We start from the raw sequence: 21357 nt of genomic DNA, 5'->3' as shown, positions 1-21357 counted from the left end.
GCTGTGAGCTCAGCAGGGTAGGAGTTCTCTTAGACTTCATTTCCTCTCTGTTCACAACTGCCTGTTCCTGCCTGGAAGGACAGGAGCTGTTGCTCTCAGGTGAACAGAGCAGACAGGAGGCGTCCCTGTTCTGTGTATTTGTATGAAAGCAATCTGCAAAATCAAATAGCAGTAGTGACAGGTTTTTGCATGAGTGAGGTAGGCTTACTGCCCTGCGCTCCTGGCTGCTCTCCTGTCGTGCTGGATGTGGCTCCCTGGCACGTTCAAAAGCCCAGCCAGTGTCAGGGTCACAGGTGTCCCTTCACAGCATTACACAAGGCGTGATCATCTTATTCTCACAAGACACTCGCTGTGTTCTCTGCTTCCCCTGTTAGTAAAGCACCAAATCTCCCAATTCCCCTGCTTTTGTACTCTGCTGTATGCTGTGCAGAAAGTTCCTAAGGAACCTAAGGAGACTATAATTAAACACTTAATGGAGAAGCTTGAAGTGTTGATATTACATGCCTGAAGAAAATATGGAAAATATTGACACCTGCTGTGGTTTTCTAGTTCTGAACACACTTTTGTGTTTTTCCCCCCTTTTTCAGTTACACGGTATAATTGATACTTGCAACATCTCTTCCTGTGGAGACGTTTCAAGGAGTCCTCAGGGCATTTCCTCTTCTTGTTCTGCTAAGACTAAGAGTTTTCAAGGACAAACATGTTGTGAGACTGAACTGTGGTACATTCCTGACTGTTTTCAGGTCCTATGTCACCTCTGACTCTGAGTACATATTTGGAGACAAAATGTCACCCCTAGTCTTGGAGTGAGAATCCCCTCCTTTAACTGACAGTATATTGTATTTTGGTGCAGGATGAATGTGTTTCTGGAATTGCCTGCACAAGTTCCCTGTGTCTCACTGCAGCATTTGGCTGCTGCAGACAGTACATAGATGTGACTAATAGTCAGATTTACTGGAACAAAACAAATGCTGGTACTGCCTGGATTAGTGTCCTGGTAGGGTGCTAACATGTCCTTGTTTGGGAAAACAGAGCATTCCTTCCTGAGTGCTTTCCCCTTCTTGCTGAGCTGAACTCAGCAGCACTGAGAAATAACAGCATCCTCCTCCACATTCATGTCAGAGAAAAGCTGCTGAGGTCAGATTTTGAAGGTTGTTCCCTAAGACACCAAAGGTACGTTGTTCCTGCATTTTAACACAAGTGTTGAATTTTACAGCACCTTGTCCGCAGTGGCCTAATGTCTTCTGTTGTCCTCTTCTCTGGTAATGTGAGCAAATTATCCAGAAAAGATGTGTGTGCAGTGCTTTGCTGCCTAATACCTGGTACTCAGGCTTTTTCTAAAAAATGGCACCAGTGCTGGCCTCGGGGAAAGAGGAAGGAAAGTGGAAATGTTCTTGTCAGGGCACATTCGTGGTCTCAGAAGTCCTCTGCATAATTTCATGTTCTCCAAATGTGAGTTCAAGTCAGGAAGAGCAGCCTCTCCACCTCAGAGAACTGATGTGTTTGTACAGCCTGTCCTCCTTGTTTCTGAACTTCTTTGAGCACTGATGTGCAGATCCTTGTTTTGAGAGGCCCTACAGAAATGAGCACATTTGGACACCTGCATGGTGCTGGTGGCACAGCTTACACTTACATAAAATCATCCATGGGCACAGTGACCAAAACAAGCAATCACTATTCATCACAGCAGTGCAAGAGCACTAAGATGAAACCCAGCAAATGGACAGGGATATGAGCTTCCAGACACAAAAGGAAAATCTCACATAAAGCTCCAGCTATGTGTCTGTATTATGTATCTTTTCAAATCCTAATGTTATTTGGGATCACAATCTACATTATTGGAATAAACTAAAATGCTTATACTCTATGTTATGTTCATAGCTTTTATAAACTTTTCCACTACACTTTTTGACTTCAATATTTTTGCATCTTTGTTTCCTATCTCTGTATTTAAATGCTTCAACAAACATTGTTCAGCTGCTGCATTGCAAGTGGCTGGTGACCCAGAGCAGACCCAGCACTGATTAAGTTCTTGGTTCAGATAGAGTCAGGCACAGAAGATGAGGTTTTCCACCCCTGCCCACAGGCTGTCTCTTCATGAGCCCTTCTAGGGTTTTGTCTCTTGCTGTCAGTGCTGTAAAATGGATTGGTGATGAGTGCTGCCTTTGTAAAAAGGGAAATATCTCCAAACAAGGAATGCTGTATGACAGCATGAGACAATTGCAGGTATGGTCCAAGTGAGCCTACCAACAAAACTTCTATTGGTTCACTGAGGGTCTGCTTCAGCTTCCCTGGCAGTAAAATGAAACTGCTATTGGATAGCCCAGGAATGAAGGAAGAATCTTGGATGCTTATGGAACCTTGTGTATTTGAAGAGGCTTGTATAAATAAAATGTACATCAATGATAGCAGCCTGGATTTTTTTCTAAGCATCCTTTCATCTGCATTTAGCTAGTTGAAAAGTCGAATCTTAGTATATACTGTGTTGATTTTTTTTAATCTTTGCAAATACAAGCTAATTATTTTCATCTATTAAGCAGATAGTAAAGTTTTGACTGAAAGACATGACTGCATGTCTCAGAAATCTACTAATTGCCCTTTAGTATTAGTAAAGTAAGAGTATTTAGCTTTCCCAGATCTACAGGTATGTTACTCATTTTGAAAGTGTTCTGTCTCAATGTCTTCTGTTGCCCTGACGGTGTTACAGCATTTTCAGTCTGTCAAAAAGAAAATGAGTACCCAGATTCCCAAAGCCTGGAAAAAGGTCATTAAATAGATCAGATAGAAAGGAAATAGCATTCCTACTAAATCAGAGACTTTTTATACAAACCATGATGGGTCATGCTGAGAACTGTCTAACTTGTTGAGCTTAGCAATGTTTCTCCTCTTGAAAATTAGCCAAGAATTTAGTTCTTTCCATAACTTTCTAATCCACCTACAGAGCAGAGTTCAGATCCTATAACTGGTATGGTATGAATCCAGCATTCTTCTGACTGGGTAGTCTTTAAAACTTTTTTGATTACAACATGATTAAGAATAGAGTTTAGCCTGTGATATAAATTATTTTGTGCAGGACATACATTGTAGAGCATAGGATTTTGACATATCTTTGCAGCATTGACAACCACAAAAAAAGTGGAAGACAGCAGGTACAAATCAAGTTTTTGCAACTATTTACTTCTCAAAGAAGTGCATTTTTGGAAAACACAGGACATTCCTTTTCCTTTGGGAAAGGATTTGTTGAATACTGGGAATTGACACAAGACATGGGGAACTTTTCCCTGATCTCACAGATACTCTGAGCCACAAGTGATGGTGTTGTTTTTTACACGGATGTGTCTGTGTGGCTCAAGGCATCTTCTGTCTTTGAGTCACTGTCATGTGTCCTGTCACCGGCTGTTGTGAAAGGGAAAATCCTTGTTTTACCAAATTACAGGGATCACAGCCCCCTTTGTGTTGGACAGCTAAGGGATGGATATAATATAGTCTGACCTAGGAGTCTGCATCCCCTATATTCCTTGGTGTAGATGCAGGACATCTAGGGAATTTGGGATAGTTCACCAGCATTTTGAAGAGGCTCCTACACAGCTGCCTGCACTCACTCAGCTCATGTTTTCTAAATGATCCAGTCTGTGGCTGTGCTATACCTCCGTTTTCTTCAATCCATCCATATTTGACCCCTTCCAACCCAAGCCATTCTGTGATTCTGTGAAATCAGCCAGAAGTTACCTGTCTTTTCTGGACTTGCTTTCAGGGTGTTTCTGCACGTGGACATCTCTTCCACCCTTGCTGTCATACTTGACAGGAGGTAGTAGCAAGTTCATGAATCAGGAGTCAGTGTAGTAACTGAAGCCAGAAAATGATAGGTATTTCTTTGTGTATTCAGACTGTACAGGTCAGCATTGTTCCCTGCAAGACAGGAATGCACATTTCAGAAAAACAGGAAGATTACTTTGCAGCAGCCGTTCTTGTGAAGGCAATTGTCTGGCAGCAAAGGGCAGTTTATTGTATTTCACACTGTCTAGCTTAAATTTACATATGTGTGCAGTACTAGGAGTTTACAAACAGTGGGTAGAGATGGATTTGTCCAGAAGTTACTAGTTTGAAACTGCTGAATGTATAAAGTAAAATCACTGCCCAAATATGCCTGTTTCCATTGGCTTTGCTGGTACACAGACGGCTTGCAGAAACAAGTTGGCTGGAGCCATGTGAGATGAAGTCCCCTTTCTGTCATGATTATTCAGTGGCAGACGACTTTTGGGAGCTCATAGCCAGGCTCAGGAGGCTCCTTGTCCTGCCATGTGTGCTGGGACATCAGTCAAAGACTCCATTCTGTGGAGTTGTCTTTCCTCCCTCAGCATTTTTATTGCTGTCTCTCTCCCTCCCAGATGTTATTGAAGGAGATTAAGTGCTGGAATTGCTGCTTTGAAGCACTGAGGTTTTCATGGAATAAATGGCTTCTGGCTGGTGCTAGCTGCTTGATGTGCCCAGTGTCGAACCAGGGACACAGACGCTGCACCAAAGATGCAGCCAAAGACCTAGTCTTACAGTGCCAGAGAAAATAGAAATAGAAACCACTTTGTCCTGGGTTCTGCTGGAAGTTTGGCATCTTAGCAGATGACATCACCAAAAATACCAAGCTTGGGCACATGCCCCTTCCAGTTCAGCAGCCACTACTTCTTCTCCATGATGCCAGAGAGAATCATGCAATGCAAGATTTTCTCCTGGCAGCCTGTCAGCAGCAAGGAAATAGCGTCAGCTTCCTACACCAACATGGGTTCAGGATAGTAGGTAAGGACTGCTGGTCCTTGCCTCCCAATAGTTTCTCACAGGTGTTGCCAAGTGTTTTGATGAGTGTTGTAATCTGTTGTGGGATATCTACCCAGAGTACTTTGCAGTTGTTTGTGGAAAAAGATCACAGATTATGCTGAGTTGGAAGGGACCCGTAAGGATCATTGAGTCCAACTTGATGGCACAGCACCATCCTCAAGAGTCAGTCACATTAGGTGCTTGAGAGCATTGTCCAAACACTTCTTGAATTCTCTCAGGCTTGGTGCTGTGACCACTTCCCTGGAGAGCCTGTTCCAGTGTTCAGCCATACTGGGTGAAAACCTTTTTCTAATATCCATCCTAAACCTGTCCTGGCACAACTTCAGGCCCTTCCCTGAATCCTGTCACTGGTCACAAGAGAGAGGAGATCAGTGTCTGCCTCTCCTCTTGCCTTCAGGAGGAAACTGTAACTGCAGTGGGGTCTCCCCTCAGTCTCCTCCAGGCTGAACAGACCAGGCTGAACTGACCTCAGCCACTCCTCATACAACTTCCCCTCAAAGCCCTTCACTGTCCTCATTGCCCTCCTTTGGACACTCTCTAATAGCTTAATATTTACAGGGCTGTCTGAAACTTTAGCAACAGAAACGAATCCAATGTAAACAACATGGTGTGTGTGCATTCCTTTGCTATAGTTATACTAACATAATTAGAACAGAAAAATATACACTAACAAAGCTTTCCCATGTAGATAGGTTGTTTTCTTTCTGATGTTTAAAATACTCATAGCTTGTTTGTATCAGCGGCTATTTTTTCTCATTGATTTGGAGTGGGCTCAATCCACCTCACTTGGGAAAAACCCATCAAATTGTACCAGTCTCTGTAGTAGGCAGCAGCCTTGGTTGGTGTGCCCTACTCCAGTTTAAAGCATTGCAAACAAGTGCAGAGCAGAATCCTTTAAGGCCAGAACCAGTGCTTCAGTTGCATTTTTCCAGAGTGCTGCAGGGTTGTCTATATGATGTTCAATTGAAAATACAGAATGTTTCTGAATAAAAAGCCTGTTCATTTGAGTTTGTTCCTTCCATGGCACAAAGTGCAAGCTCTGGATGGTGAGCAGTGTAGAAGTCCCACATGCATTAGAGAAGTTTGCTAACCTATGCAAGGACGGTATTAGAGAAGGGCATTAGCTTCTTGTTTCCCACGTTACCTACAAACTTAGGACCGTGATCATTTCCTTGTGCTGTTGAGTTGATAGTTAAGTCTCTGCTTAGGTATCTGCAAACAGTTCTTTCCACTGTTGTTATTGAAATGCCACATTGTTACATTTCACTCGTGGCACGGGAAGAAATGCATTGCAGTTATTGCAGTTGTGTAGTCGTGCTTTAAGTGGGTGCTTTACATAAAGGAGCTCAAATGAAATCAGTGGTCACCAAATCTCTGGCAAATGTTTGGCCTCAAAGCACGGAGATGGCCTCCCAGCACAGGTGACAGGAGGTACCTTGGCACAGTCTGGCTGTCAGCCCTGCTCAGGTGCAGTAACAGCAACGTGCCTTTCCTGTTATTCAGTGTTATCCCAAGATCTTCCTGTGTTTTCTAGATCTGTTTGTAAACTCTTGCACTAACTTTGTGTTCACATACATAGGGGCTGGTAAAGTAATAAAAGGTAAGTATTTATTCACATTTCCTCTGTCATTGCTGGTATGGTTTGGAACAGGAGCCAAAGTTCCTGTTCCTCTCTGGCTCAAGCTGGGGCACAGGTGCTGCAGGAATCTTGCTATGCCATGGGGGCTTGAACTAAGCATTGAGTGACACTGTCAGAGTCCCTTCCAGTGTCCCTGGGATACCTCTGCCTTGGAGGGAATTTTATCAGTATTTTGCACTTATTGTGGGCTGCTGCTTTGCCTCTGACACAGCATGTGTAGATTGGAAGTGGTGTTTGCTGAAAGCCTGGGACATGCATTGTGTACTATCTCCCAGGATTTATCTTCCAAAAGCCCATTAAACTGATCTGGTTAAGGGCCATCAACCCTCTTAGATTAGAGATATAAAGAGCTTCAGTGGACTCTGCTCATCTAGGTACTCTAATATCTTCAAATGAACTCCACCACAGACAAGAAAAAGCTGCCTACATCAGGTCTGCCATCATGGCCCCTGCCATGAATGCATTTTCTATTTTATTAGACAATGTACTCTGTATAATATAAGGAAAGACTGATTCTTCAACTGAGAGGAACTAATTGGTTAAAGTAAGTAGAGTTACATACAAATAAATTTAGTAAGGAGTTCAGCATTGGGTCTTCACAGCTTACCTTAGATTCCTGGGAATGATGAGCATCTGATGAGCATTATATGGAGAAAACTGGTGCTCTCTCTGCCATCAATTTCTCATGTGAATCAGGTGTGTACAAGGTGTGTACAGGGAAGTGCACACCACTGTCTCTTCCTATCCACCATCTAGGCCAGGGGGATGCAAATCAACATCCCAACAGCTCCTGTCCTGGAGCTGTGTAGTTTGCAAGTAGAAATTCAGCTTGGAAATTCTTTTGTACTAGTCTAAGAAATGTCTTATCTCAGTATTTGGGAGAGGAAGCATAAAAAATCCTGCATTTGGCCATTATATACCTTCTGTATTTCATGGGAAAAGGTTGCATTTGGACACTGGCACTTGGTTCTGAGATTCCTTTATCATTTTACACAATGGGGTTGTCTGTGTTGGTAAGAATACTAAAATGGGGCACATTTGCCACTTGAAAATGGCAATGCTAAGTATAATTCCTGTATTCAAAATACACAGGTAAGCATACAAAACAGCAGATACATATTATTGTTTAGAGACAGTTGAGGTGGTTTTAATCAGGGTTCAGGTATTCACACAGAATCTGACATTTGCATTTTAATGTAGAGCAGACATGCAGAGTGTGTTTTGCATAGTCTGTCTTCTTGAAATGCCTTTGGGGTTTTGCAGATAGCAACACATTCAATACCAGTGTTCTGAGCAGAACATTATTGGGGTAAAAATGCAGAAAAGACTTCTTTGCATTTGCCAAATAATCCCTTTCATTTCTTTCCTTGATGAGGAAAATTGCTTTCATTATTTCTCTAACATTGGAAACACTCCTGCCTGTAAAATGAGTTCCCAAGTTCTGGTACAGGTTCAATGCTATAAGGAATAAATGTTATTGTTTCAACAAAAACTGTTCTAGCAGGTTTTTTCCACTCTTCTTCATTACTTATAAGAGAGTTTTGTCTAATACTCTTATCTACAGAGAGCCTAAGAAGCACCAGAAGGTTTATGTCCTTCTCCTGGACAGCTAGTTCATTTGCCTCCTTTTTCTGTGGTGAGGTGTGCTTGGTTTTTTAAATTCAACTGCATTTGCAGGGTGGTGGGTAACCCCTTTTACCTGCTGAAAAATGAGACTATTTGCTGATGAACACCCATCTCCCAGCCTTTACTCCTGAATGAGAATAATTCACTTGGATTGTTACATGGTTGTGAGCACGCTTTATCAGGCTGAGTCAATGACTGTGTTTCACCACAGGTCTGTTTTAACTGAAGGCACATCTGTAGCTGTGCTGCTCTACTGTTGGGTGCCTGTGAGGCTCCATCAGCACAAGTGAGCAGAATGCTTTTCTGCAAAACCTGCCTCTTTCAGCCTGAGCACCCACAGGATGACGTGAATTCCTTCCTTGGAATCAGAAGGATTCTGCTCATTAAGGAAAGTGGGCATAAGATGAAAGTCTAGAGCTAAAAAATGAAGGAGGATCTGATACAGACCAGAGCTTTGTGAAATGGCTGTCTCTGAGGAAGAGTTCATCTGGGAGAAAAAAGTCCATCAGGCTGGCTTTACTGTGACCTTTGCCTTTATTTCTTCTTTATGGTTTATACTTTCTCTTTAGTCTGTGCTGATTTCATCATATTCAAACCCCATAATTAGCACTCCTAAATTGCATGGAAATGAAAAGGTGTTGTGAATTTTTTTGAATAGTTTCATATTTATATTCAGTTCTGAGATGTCCTCACTCGCTGCCCAGATGCTTCAAAATCACCACTTTTTTAAAACCCAAGACTGTTGCTCTGCAGATGTTCCATTTAACACAGATATTCGGTGTGCAGTTCTTGTATGTCAAGCTAGGTTAAGCTTGAAGTTGTGCCCTCAAAGCTGAGTCTGCTCTGCCCTCTTGTGTTTTTGGAATGTGTTGCCAAATGCTCCCCAGATGCAGCTATTTTACCCTTAACGCTGGAATTTTCCCCTCAGAGACTTAGAGAGTGAGATGCAAACACATGGATATTCATACATGCGTTGGTTTTTTCAGTGATGAGTATAGATCAACATATGTTTGAACTAAATCTGTTCTGGCAATATTCATCATGCACATGCATTTCTGAGGGGAAGAGAAAACAACTTGAGACTATCTTTAATACAGCACAAAAGTGCTGAAATAAACCTGTGAAAGTTGTGGGGTTTATGAATAAAGCTTTTAGGATTATGAAGCTTCAACTGAAAAATTATCTACTAGAGGGAGGAGTGAAGAAGGGGTTCTTCCAGTTCACAGGAACTGGGCTGCTGTAAAGTTGGGGTTGGCTTTGCTTGACTGACTCCTTGATGTAGCAACTTTTGACCCTAGCAGAAGTTACAGTCCAAAGCTATAAGTGTACAGTCAATAAAGGGATTCAAAGGGTAAAACACTCTGTCATGCAGTGATTTACAATACCTTTGAGATAAGATTCAGCTGCATGCTTAAAAAAACCTTGCCAGCTTCTCTGTGTGGTTGGGTTTTTTGGTTGAGAATGAACTCAGTTGGCAGGGGTGAGCTGGAAATTCAGATTTCCTCCCGTTATTGTATTAGGAGGAAAAGACATTGCCCTGGCTGTGTATCCTCTCTATTCCCACAGGAGCAGAGTGCCCCAAGCTGATGGAAGCTACAGTGAAGCACAGTTTACTGAAAATATATTTATTTTTAATGAGTCTTAAATGTTTTCAAATCCCAGTGCAAACTATTCTATTAAAGAGTGGCTTTTCTCAACAAAGTAGGAAGTTTAGAGTTTGTTCCCATCTGCTGTAAATCTTTCTGATAGTTTAAGGCTTAACTTTTGCTCTATGAGTGTTAGATGATGAGCTAGTCCTGATTTTGACATGGATGGTTTTATGCTTTTCTTAAGAGTGTTAAGCACTTTTCAAAGCAGCTTTGTAATTTTGCTGCATACTGCAATGTGTGATGTGGAGTTCATGTACCCAGTCTTTTCAGGAATAATAGTGACAACCTTTCCAGGCACAGAGAGCAACTCAGGCACAAGCTGTGCTCCTTTTGGACTTGGAAAGCAGAATTAAGGTGTGCCAAGTCTGTTGCACACCTGGGGGACTCCAGGCCTCCTCTTGTGCTCCTTTGACAAACTGCATCTTCCTTCCACCTGTTTCACAATTCACTGTACCAGCTTCTTTTACCTTTCCCTGTCCTCAGCACATCCCTCATTTGGTGCATCTTTACCTTCTGTGTGTAAACAAAGAAGGCACTGCTAATAATGAGTATTGAGCCTGGGCAAAAGATATGATATTCATCAGTAAACACCTTCTGGTTTATGTTTTTCCAGTAACACTCTCAGGATTTTGGTTGATGATGCTCAGACTGAAGCTTCTAACAGGTAGTTTGTTCAGCTGCTGTAATGACCCCAGTAGCATCAAAAAGTCTTTTTCCTGGAACTCCTTTAACTAGCTCCATAAAGCCCTGCCTGGCCAAAGGGAGATAAAGCCTTCTCCCCACTTCATAAATGGAAGTTCAGAGTTCGACTGTGTTTGTTGACTGCATTGTGGTTTTGTGGAGAGAGGTTGGTGGTGCTGAGAATGAATACTCTTTCTTTCAGCCTGTCTGCTGCACTTCCTAATCCCTAGGCTAGGTGGTGAAGGAAGGTGAATTATGAGGTAGGGAAACATGTTTAGACAGTAGATCTGAAACTTAATAGGCAGTGGCTTTCCCATTGTATTTCTTTTCTAGAGAGGTTTTGAGCTATTCTTACAGATGACTATAAATTCTCTTTAAACTCCTTTTCTGAAGATAAGGAAATACAGTTTGTTGGTCTATGAATGCAGGGCATTGGATCTGTAATCTATTATCTGCTTTCTTACCTGTCCAAAATCATAAGGACCAAAGAAATCTGAATAGATTTGTCTTCTCTTATGGTTTATTTTTTTCCACAGCTGTCCACTTTGGTGGTACTTCTCAAACTTTTATATAAGGTAACTTTTATGTAAGATATTTATCCTTATCAGAAACCATCCCAGGACTGTCTTATACAGTCCTGTCCCAGTGCTTTCAATTTATTTTTAAGACTTGGTTCAGCTGGGAACAACCATGTATTACTCTTCTTTTTCCTCTATCCATTTTGCCTGGCTACTGGATGGGAGTGTGTGTTGAGTGTTTGGCCCCTTGTGCCTTCTCCTGGGGGTTTGGGTATCCATGACTGTTTGGCAGGCTGTCTGCAGGCCACCAGGGTGCCCTGAGTAGAGAAGCATTACTCAGCATCTCCTACTAAAGCAAGTCCTGAGCACAAAGAATTCCACCAATTCTCACTGCCAGAAAACACTTTTCCCCAGCCAGTTTTCAGTGTGCATCTTCCCCATCTTCACATCCCATTTCTTCTGTCACTATTGTTGAATTTCATCTGCAGTAATCCCCTCCTGGCACTGACACCCTGGTTTGAGTGCTCTTTCACCTCTCTGTTGTTGGTTTGCTGTGTTACTCATCCTGTAAACTGGCCCTCATCAGACAAACCCTCATAACAATGTTGTTGCTCCATGGGAATGGAACAGCACTCTGACAAAGCTCACCCCACAGCAGGGTGTGCCAGGGCTGAGTGCCCTGGTGCTGTGACGGCTGCCTGTCACCTGTGACCTGTGAGTGCCAGCTTCCTTGCTGTCCTCAGGTGTCCCACTGCAAATACTCCCCTTGTGCTTTGCAATGAATGTGGTCGCTCCAGCCACGAGCTCCATTCAGAGGTGATGGAGGGAAAAAGTGTAGGTAGCACTGAAAGAACAGAAATAATGGTTGAAAAATGAACAGCCTGGATTAGAGATGGGGATGGGAATGAGAAAAAATACAGAAAGTAAGAAAGAAGGGAGAGAGAGAGAACTCCCCCTGAGATCAAACAATCTTGAAGAAAAGGGAGAATATCTAAAGGCAAATACAGAAAACAGATACCACAAAGTTTGTGCTAAGGCATGCAATAAAAATGAGGACGAAGACGTGGGAGGAACAGAGTGACAGAATTTTGACTTTTAAATTTAATTATAATATGTTGTTTTTAACAACAAAAGTGCTACAGATACTTTTAGTACTTGTCTGGAGTGAAAGCTGGACATTCTGATCTAAAGAATCTTTCCTTGTTGCTGTTAAATTGGCACTTCTGGGCCTGACAATGTTCACCTGGAGTCGTGGCCATATTTCAAAGACAGGACTCTCAGAGACAACCAGGTGCTTAGAAAATAAAGAAATACTATTCTCTAAATGTACCCTGTAGCAATGTACAGAATCTTAACAGTCTGTAGACTTAGGGACAGACTTTTCCTGTTGAAATCTTTGGTCCAGCACAGGCTGCATGAAGGGAGATAGGGTTAATTGTGGTCATCTGCTTATTGTGTGATGCAGTGTATGCGCCCAAAGGGAGGGAGGAAGTGCCTGATTTTTAGTTTCAGATCCAAAGTGAAAAGATCAGAAACTGCATACGTAATAATCTCTTGGGATTTAATGTCACTTGTGTGTAGCCAAGGGTGGAAGATGAGGCAGAGTTTTTTCCAAACTTGATGTTTTAGAAGAGGACTCTTCCACTCAGCAGCACAGCACAGAGCTGAGTACTGACGGTAGAAAAACAGCAGCATCAGCTCTGTGCACAGGTTCTGGGTTGCATCAGGTCTGTGTCCTGACAGAGTCACTTCTGCTAGGGGTGTATGGCCAGTGCAGCTGCACAGGAGGGGTGACATGGCTGTGGCCTCATGCTGTAGTAGTTCTCAGACTGCTTTTATTAAAGTGCTTTGTTCTAGGGCTCTCAGGCGCAAGTGAGAATAGTGCTTGGTTTTAGACTGGAGTGTTAGGCTGGAGCATCAATACAAAGGGGCAGCAGTGGAGCCAGAATCATGATGCCCTTCTCATCTCTTGACTGCTATGTTTGCTTGTTTGTGTGTATTTACTGTTGTTCTTTTTGGCAACGGTTTCCCATGGTGTCCTGTTGCTGCTGGTTTGCAAAGAAATGGTGTCAGTGCCAAGAGTCCAGCACCTGACCAAAGCTCAGGAAGTCCACGCTAAAGCAGCTTACTCAGCAGGAGGGGAGGGAAGGCTCAGTGTACCACAAGGGGTCATTTGCACTGTGTGGGTCCATGGTGTAGTTCCAGCTGAATTGAATTGACTCTCAGGCATTGAGTGAGGTCTGTCATGGACCTCAGTGCAGAGAAGGTGTGCAGAGGCTGATGTCACTCTGATAGCAGGAGCTGGATGATGAGAGAAAGCTTTAGCATGTGTTTGCTACCCTGGGAAGGAGGAGAGGATGATTGCTGGAGGACTTTTTATTTTAACCTGCAGCTATCTTTAGAATTTCAGTGTGTGCAGCTAAACTCAGAGCAGCATTTTTCTAGCTGTAGGCTCTATTTAAATCTTGGGTTGAGTGATGAGGATTTATTTGTCCTCAGGTCTGGCTGTGAATTTATGATCTGTTTTAGAGGTTTCAGTGGGCTAGAATTGCCTTCTTGCTAGAGAAAGTGCCAGTGCTATGCAAAGTCAGCAGGAGCACTTTGAGATGCTAAGAGTCTTCTTTGCTACTTTTTGTTGATCCAGGTGGTCCTTTCTAAGTACATGTCAAAGAAATTACTGCTTGTCCCTTCCTTCATCTCCCCATGCAAGTGTCATGTAGTCAGCAGGAGCACTGAATCCTCCCTGTCTCCCTTTCCTGTTTGCATGAGAGGGAAACAGAGGGAAGCGAGATGGAACCAAGCATTCCTCTGCATCTGCACTCTGAAGGCAAAGTTATTTGTGAGCCTTAAGCATGTGGGTGGGAGAGCTGCCAAGCCAAAGTTGTTCCCAAGTATCTGTAAACTAAATCTTATTCCCCAAATTCATCCAACTAAGGAACTTTCACTCTGGCAAAGTCTTGTAAATATTACAGTACCTGTCACTTTTGGATGCTGCTTTCTGTTTTCATGTCAGCAAATTGAAAGCTTTGAAATCTGGAATGTTTCATTTACTTTTGTAGAGGCTGACCTCAAAGCATCAATCTTTCTGCTCCTTTTAGAATCTATGAAAATAGCCTTTTCTCAGAAAACTTCTTGTAGTAACAACACTGCTAATTAACAGAGTTCTCAGATATTCCAAAAGTTTTGGGATGTATTGAGATATGTGTACCAGAATACAGAGAGTTTTGCATCTCTGTTACTTTCAGTGATTCAGTTTTCTTTACATATATACTAACAATTAAGTGAAAAGTATTAATCTAAACAATGTTTATAAAGTGATTTCTGAATGCATGTCTGTCTCAGAGTTATGTTTAGCTTTGCTGGGGTTTTAGTTCACATGTACTTTTCAGTTTCTTCACCATCTGCACACCATGGCCTCCACTTGTTTCAATTTAGCCATGCTTTGCTTATTTTCAAGACAAGTTGCTGGTTTATATAAACTGTGACTTGAGTTTGCCAGATGCACTTGCTCCCACCATTTGTGCTTGTCTCCAGTTGCTTTTTGGAGGAAGGTGTCATCCTTTTTCTCTTGAAATAAGTCTGAAAAGCGAAGAAGTCTTGGCAGACCCGTTCTGAATTGTGTTCAGTGCTGTGCAGCTAACTCAAGTTATTACTCATTTGTGGCTCGGAAGTTAACCTGGCCACAGCTCAAACTCCATTAAAGTAGTACTTTTTTAAGGCTGTGCTCACTGAGGAGGTAATTTAAATAGTCATTCATACTTGTGTGATGTCTTTGATTTGACTTAGTCAATGTTGTCAACGTGCACACAGCTTGTCTGAAAACCTGGGCCCCTGCTGACCTGTCTCAAAGCTATGGCTGAGAGTTCTCTCTACACTTCAGATTGCAACCCAGCCCTCTTAAGCGATTTATGTCCAAGTCCCATGAGTCCTACAGTGGTTTCTGCCTTTCCTGCTGCATTCTCAGGGGAATCTCAGTTCTCCTGCAGTGAACAGGAGGTGCATCCTAGAGCAAGTCAACTTACCGAGTCACTAAGAGGGCTGGTTTTTGACTCCAGCCTTCCCATAGCCCCATGTGAACAAGCACAGCATTGGCAGAAACACTCTGGAGCAGACCTGCTCCATTAAATTTTACCATGGTTCCCATGATTTTTCTCTTTTCCCAGAAGTTGCTGAGCAGTTTTAACATGGTGGTGTCTCAGCAGTGCTCTGGTTGGCTTTGCCAGACCAAATGAACACTGCTTTCATGACAGAACTGTCCCAGAGAACAGCAGAATGTTCTGGCACCTTGCCTGAAGTAAATACACACTGGAATCTGCCACCTGAGGAGCCCTACAGGACATATGGCTTTGTGAGACTGCCTATTCTAGTCACATTTGCAGACCATTCTGTTTCTTGTAAAATGCTTCAGAAAATTATGCTTCAAGGCATAAAAAGATCCCAGTTGCTTTTCACCTCACTGGCTAAGTCATGTGTATTCCTAAGCAGGTGATCATTTTTACTGCCTGTGAAAATACTGGCTTTATATTGCCATTTAGATTGCATGAAAATTGAGCCTTTCATCTTCTAAAATATTTCCAGAAACCCAAATTCAGGCCTGGCTTACAGTCCGTTTGGGTGCTTTAATATAAGCTGACTATTAAGAGGCAGTTAGTATGGAGAGAGCTGGTAATGATGCAGCTGAGGACCTAAACCCCTCATCTTCAATTGAGTCTTTTTATTTTCTTGCAGATGAGAGGATCTGTTCACCACCCTTTATGGAGCTGACAAGTGCCTGTGGAGAAGATACCTTGAAGCTTATAGAGAAGAATGGACTGGCATTCCCATTCAGTATGTACATGAGCTTTTCTTTGGTGCTTCTGGTAGGTTCTAAACACTCCACATGCACCCCCCAAAACATAGCCAACATTGTAGGAGTGTGGGTTTCATTGCCAGAAGTGTCAAGATATTAAAACTTTCCTGAAACAAATGCTCTGAGGCAGTCTGCTTGGAATGTGGAACAAACCCTCTCCCTATCAGCTTTTACTTTGCCTTTTGTTGATGTTCCTTACTTTCAGCACCTCGCTACAGTAAACATGCATTCCTGGGAAATGCTAATAGTTCTAACAAAGTTAGCCTCTTGCCCTGAACTTGTGCAAGATGTTTCTCCTGCCAGCTGCTTTCATTATTTTTCTTCAGAAAATCACTGCCTTGCTGATTATCCTCTTTTTCCACCTATCTCTCCCTTTCCCTGGTCCAGGGTACAAATATAATCTTAGAGGGTAAAAGAAAGAGGGTTAACACAGATAACAGACTCCAAGGACCCAGAGCTCAAACAGCTGCTTTGAACTGTTTGTGCTTTGTAGCAATTTTCATTGCAGGGCTTGTGCTTTAATTGGTTCCTTTATTTGATTCCTTGCAGTATAAAGTGAGCAGGATCGTTAGTCGGTGTTTGTTCCCTTGCTGCTTGCCTCATTTAAAGGTTCAGAGGTAAAGTTGTGTGGAAAAAGCATGTTTTGCCCTCCCTGCCATCGCTCTCCCAAATGAGGCAGGTCTCCTGAAGATAGCTTGTGAAGCAGTACTTTAAATCTCATGAATGGCTTTGCCCTCATCTTCCCATTGTGCCCTCAATGCAGACACACTAGTCTCAGTAGTCAGAAGCATATATTTAGGAGGTCTGAATCAAACCCACTAAATGATGATGAAATTACAAAATAGCACTGAAAATTAATATACCTTTATATTCTGGAAGTGTTTTTTCATTTTCCTGTCTCTGTTTTTATTTTTTCTTTAAAATGGCCCAGCTCTCCAGAGCACATGTCTGTGAGACATCATAAACCATTTTGTGAAATTTCAAGTCACCAAGTTATTTTGAATTCTAGTGCAGGTTATCTCACTTTCATAGCTCCTTGTCCTCTTGCCTTCCAACAACCTGCAAAAAAGTCTTGTCCTATCCACCCTCTCACTACTTGCAAGATTTCATCTCCTCTCCTTAACACATAAGTAACATCAGCCCTAGTCACTGTGTGAGCCCTAGAGTCTTCAGCTCCTCTCTGGCCTCATAGTAGAAGAAGCCTTTTGTTTCTTTCCTCTAACTGGTTTTACTTGTCCTCTTAATCAAGATGGAGGTAAGAATCAGGATATACAGAGCAGATAAATGTGAAAGAGAAAGAAAAACTGCCAGGCTTTCTGCCTTTTTCTGTCCTCCTCTATGGTTGCCTGTGAAAAATATGTTATATCTTAGTTTGGTTCAGCCTGTTACATTTCCTGCTCTTCCCTGACAACAGGGAGGTAGGGAAATAACTTGTTTTTGACTGTGTCCCAGTTCCTTTGTTTTAAGGAAAGTGGTGTTTTATGGTACCTGTAAAGTAGCTCTAGCCTCAGAAAAAAAATTACATAGTTGTAAAAATGCTCTCTGAGTACACAGGATGGCAATCCTAATACTGGTACTAACTTCTTAGCTGATGCTTTGCAGCTCTGTCCAGTCCTAATAAAGATCTGTGCTTGCACCTTAGTTACAGGGAGGAACTGAGAGAGCAGAGCTTGGAGCAAGCCAAGTTTTGCAGTGATTGAGGACACTCTGTTCAAGCAGAGACTGTCACTGGTGTCTGTTACAGTCAATGCCTTGGTCTGGTGGATTCCAGTGTTTGCATGTGTGGGTGGAAACAGGATTATAAAGGGTTTGTGTATTCTGTTTCACTGGTGAATTGTCTTTTCTTTTTTATTTACCTAGTTTGTAAAACCAGAGTGGCCCATGGAACCAACTCTCATGAGGTGAGTTAAAATTTTTGCAGTATTATTCACCTGCTTCCAGTCGTGTCCTGTCCCTCACTCCCCCTGTGGTGGCTTGGCTGGTGATTTCCAATCCTGTAGTGGGTAGAAAGAGGGCTGTGCCCAAACAACTTTTCTTCCCTACCTCTCCCTTCATATTTAATTGCAGCATTATTTTTTTTAAATCTGAAATTAAGATAAATACGACTTGAACCTCCTGTCATGCAAGCTATTTTTAGTAGTTTCTACCCTCTATCATATTGTTGTTTCTAGCAGTTTGTAATCTCCAGTCAGCTTTGTCCAAGAAATCTTCAGTCACTCCTTTGGTAAGAGGTCACTAAATAAAGTTTCTGTCCCAGCAAGTTACTTTTCCAATATGTATGTGGTACAGATGAGAAGTGGGTTTGTGCTTCAGATGGAGCAGCTGGCTCCTTTCCCTGAGGGGGAGGGGAGTAGCAAATAGAGATGGTTTCCAGGCAATGTTCAGTTGTAATAACACAGTGGGATCTGTGGGGAGAACAGGACTGGTAGAACTTATCTGCCTTCCTGTAAGGCAGTTGCAGCTATAATGGTTGTATATTCCTGGAATGAGTGCATTACCTATGAGATTAGCTTCCTCTAAATTTAAGTGAGTTGAGTACTGTTTTAGTTCTTTTCCATTTGTGCTTCCTGCCTTCCTGCTTACTTCAGATCAGTTTTGAGAATCCAGCCCTTGCTGCTGGCTCTCCTAACTCCTGGCTTCCTTTGTTAACAACGCGGCCATCAGTCCAGGTTTCCCTGCTGCTCTTGAAACGTGCCCTACGAGACATTGCTGCAATGTCTCTGAGAGCTGAAGACCCTCAAGTAAATTGTAAATCTAGATGAGCAGAATGGCTGTGGCTGAAATCTTGACTGACCAGCACTTCCTTTTAAAAATGCAGTGAGATTTTTCAGGCAGGCTTTACCTTGGCTTATTTCACAAGCCAACAGACAGTCCTGTTAGTTTGTTGGAGCAGCTGCTATAAATTTTTGCTGTCATTCACGAGAACGCTTGGGTACTGGATTGTTAATGAATTTAGGACTCCTCTTTTCCTGCTGATTTTTCTGTCAAGAGTTCCTCTGCAACTGCAAACTGAAACGCATGAACCTCTCAGTACTTGTTCCATTAGGCTTGGACTTTATTTCCTTAGTGAATCTTTCTTTGATCTTCTTTCATACTGTGCAGACACATCTAAGCCTCCTGCCAGAGCAAAAATTAGAACAAAATACAGCCATGGTCTGCACTTTATCGCAGGAACTTATGACAAGAGCTTAGGAGGACCCCTGGAAAAAAGCCTGAAGTCTTGCATAGTACTTTACATAGCAGTAGCAGTAGTCACTTTTGGAGTTGCTGAGTTCTCAGGAGTGATCCAAAACTATATCTATGATCAGAGTGGGACTGTTTTGGAATTGCTTACGGTCAATAATTACAAAGGAAGCATAGGATAAATACCTGCTTACAGCACAATCTGTCTAAAAGATGGAGCATATGTCTAGAAGCAAGAAATTGTTGTCTGTTTTGTTAATGACTCCTTGTCTGGCTTTTGGTAAATCACTTCATTTCTTGTGGATATATTTCCAATGCAGAGCTGACACGGAAATTAGAGCACTAACCAGAAACCTGCTTTTCTTCATAAGATGGCTCTTAAGAAAGTTCAAGTACTGGCTAACAGGGGCAGCTGAAGTTCAGGCTTGAGTTTAAGTTTGGTGCATGAGTTTGGGTTTGGTGTATGAGTTCACCAGGTGAGGCTGGCAGACTCTATTTTTCTCATGTGAGTACATGCTGTTGTTAAGCTGGGCTGGTGTCACCCTTTCTGTGGTGTCCCTAGTTCCACATGGCCTCTGCACTAGCAGTGGCCTCAGCAGCTCAGCACTTGACCCCCTGTTTGCCAGCGCCATTTGTTAAACTGGAACGGAGATGATGGCTGGAAGTTGTGCTTCCTGGCTGCCAGCAGGTCAGAACATAACTAACCTTTGGTAAAGCTGCCATGAGAGACCCAAAGCCTGAAGAAATGTATCCAGAATTTTTTCTGAGCATTTGAGCAGACAAGAAGGAAAAGGCAGAGAATCACTATGTTTTGCGAGACTGAATTCTATAAGGACATTGTCAGTAAAAATTCTTGGTGCAATTGTTTTGTTTTGCCTTCAAAAGAGCTCTGCATTTATAATGAGAGATGTTATTTGGAAATTATGATATCAAGTATTGTACCCATGTTACTGCCAGACACAGCAGGTCTGTGCTAGATGACAAAGAGCAAGTGCACCCTGCAAGCAAATTCTTGTAACTCTATTCATGCATGTTAAAAGCCATGAGACGTGGCAGTGAACTGGCATAAGGCACCCCACAGGGGCTATATGGGTTGTATGGGCTTGTGCTAGTCCACAGGGCTGCCAGCACAGAGCTGTGCAGAGCAGAGGCCTCACACAGCTTCCAATAGTCATGGTCAGTGCTGTGCTGAGAAGATAAACTCTGGCTTTCCACACTTCTGAAATAGGCTGAACCTGCTCATCTTATGTTTATTTGTGGAAATGAATTAACTAATAGGGGAAGAGAACACTATAGGAACAGCACAGTTCTTGCCAGTGTGGTGTTGCAGACACTATAATGCCAACAGTCCACACAAGAGGAGAGAGAGAGAACAATGTTTCTTGCCACCAGTAAGAGACAAATGATGTGTAGTGTTGTTGCTGTGAATCATCTTGATGGATGATTCTGTCTGTTAAAGAAATTTCTTGCACAGGTTGTTACCACTCACAAATTCACTCTGTGCTGTGTAATAGTGACAGCAACAGTATCAGCTGTAAGTAGGTACTGAATGCACACATTGACTTGAACATAGAAAATGTTAATCTACTGAATTATTGTGCATGTGCACAGTTATTTGATCATTCATAGGGCCCAATAAATGCCTTCCTTTTCGGCATATTTATTCCAGTGCCTTCAAGAGGACTATCTGTTTAGAGTAATGGGGTGAAACCAAGCAGGAAAATTGATAGGCCAGCATTTGTCAGCAGTAAGAACTACTGGAGTCTGAGAAATGTCCTCTGATGGTGTGGGTGAAGCCCTGGTGCTTAGTCTGCTGTAACTGGGCTCAACCAAATCGGGGAAATAGAGCTTGGGGAAGAATTCTTGTAGTTAGTGCACAGAGCTGTTCGTTCTGTTGTTCTCATGATACAGGCTTGTATTCAATACAGACTTTGTTGTCTGTGTTGGTCAGATGTTTTATCTCTTTGTTGTACCTGCAATTTCAGTAACTTCCCAGCTAAAGGCAGCAAATGGAATTGCAAAGTGCTGTGAAAATGTTGATTGAAAATGAAAGCTTCACTGCCAGTAGTGTTTGCAGAGCTGTGTGTCAGTTAAATGAAACACAATAAAAAGAACAAGATGTTCCCCTTTTTGCTTGTCAGGTGTGAGTAAGCATGAAATTATTGCCAGCCTTTTGCACAACCACATGTGTGTGTTTCCAGATGGCGATCATCTTCAACCAAGAAGGCCTCAAAGCTGTTCGCCCCCCCTGTGTCATTCAGAGCTTCATCAACCACAATGCTGTGCTCTACAAAGTTTTTGTGGTCGGGGAATCTTACACCGTGGTGAAAAGACCATCTTTAAAGAACTTCTCTGCAGGGATCTCAGGTATGTTGTACTGAT

At 42.5% G+C, this 21357-nt stretch overlaps 1 protein-coding gene across 1 annotated transcript in view; it reads left to right on the top strand.

Annotated features, from left to right (window-relative positions):
- Positions 1–21357, top strand: part of ITPK1 (inositol-tetrakisphosphate 1-kinase) — a 140564-nt gene that overhangs the window by 103832 nt on the left and 15375 nt on the right. The window contains exons 5-7 of the mRNA XM_031066173.1: positions 15672–15770; positions 17653–17693; positions 21177–21342. Of these exons, the coding sequence (XP_030922033.1) occupies positions 15672–15770; positions 17653–17693; positions 21177–21342 (306 nt within the window). The remainder of the gene's footprint in view (positions 1–15671; positions 15771–17652; positions 17694–21176; positions 21343–21357) is intronic.

Source organism: Geospiza fortis, unplaced genomic scaffold (genome assembly GCF_000277835.1).
Source record: "Geospiza fortis unplaced genomic scaffold, GeoFor_1.0 scaffold23, whole genome shotgun sequence".
NCBI classification, from domain to species: Eukaryota; Metazoa; Chordata; class Aves; order Passeriformes; family Thraupidae; genus Geospiza; species Geospiza fortis.
The sequence above is the reverse complement of the archived record's forward strand: the minus strand, read 5'-3'. Positions and strand labels throughout refer to the sequence as shown.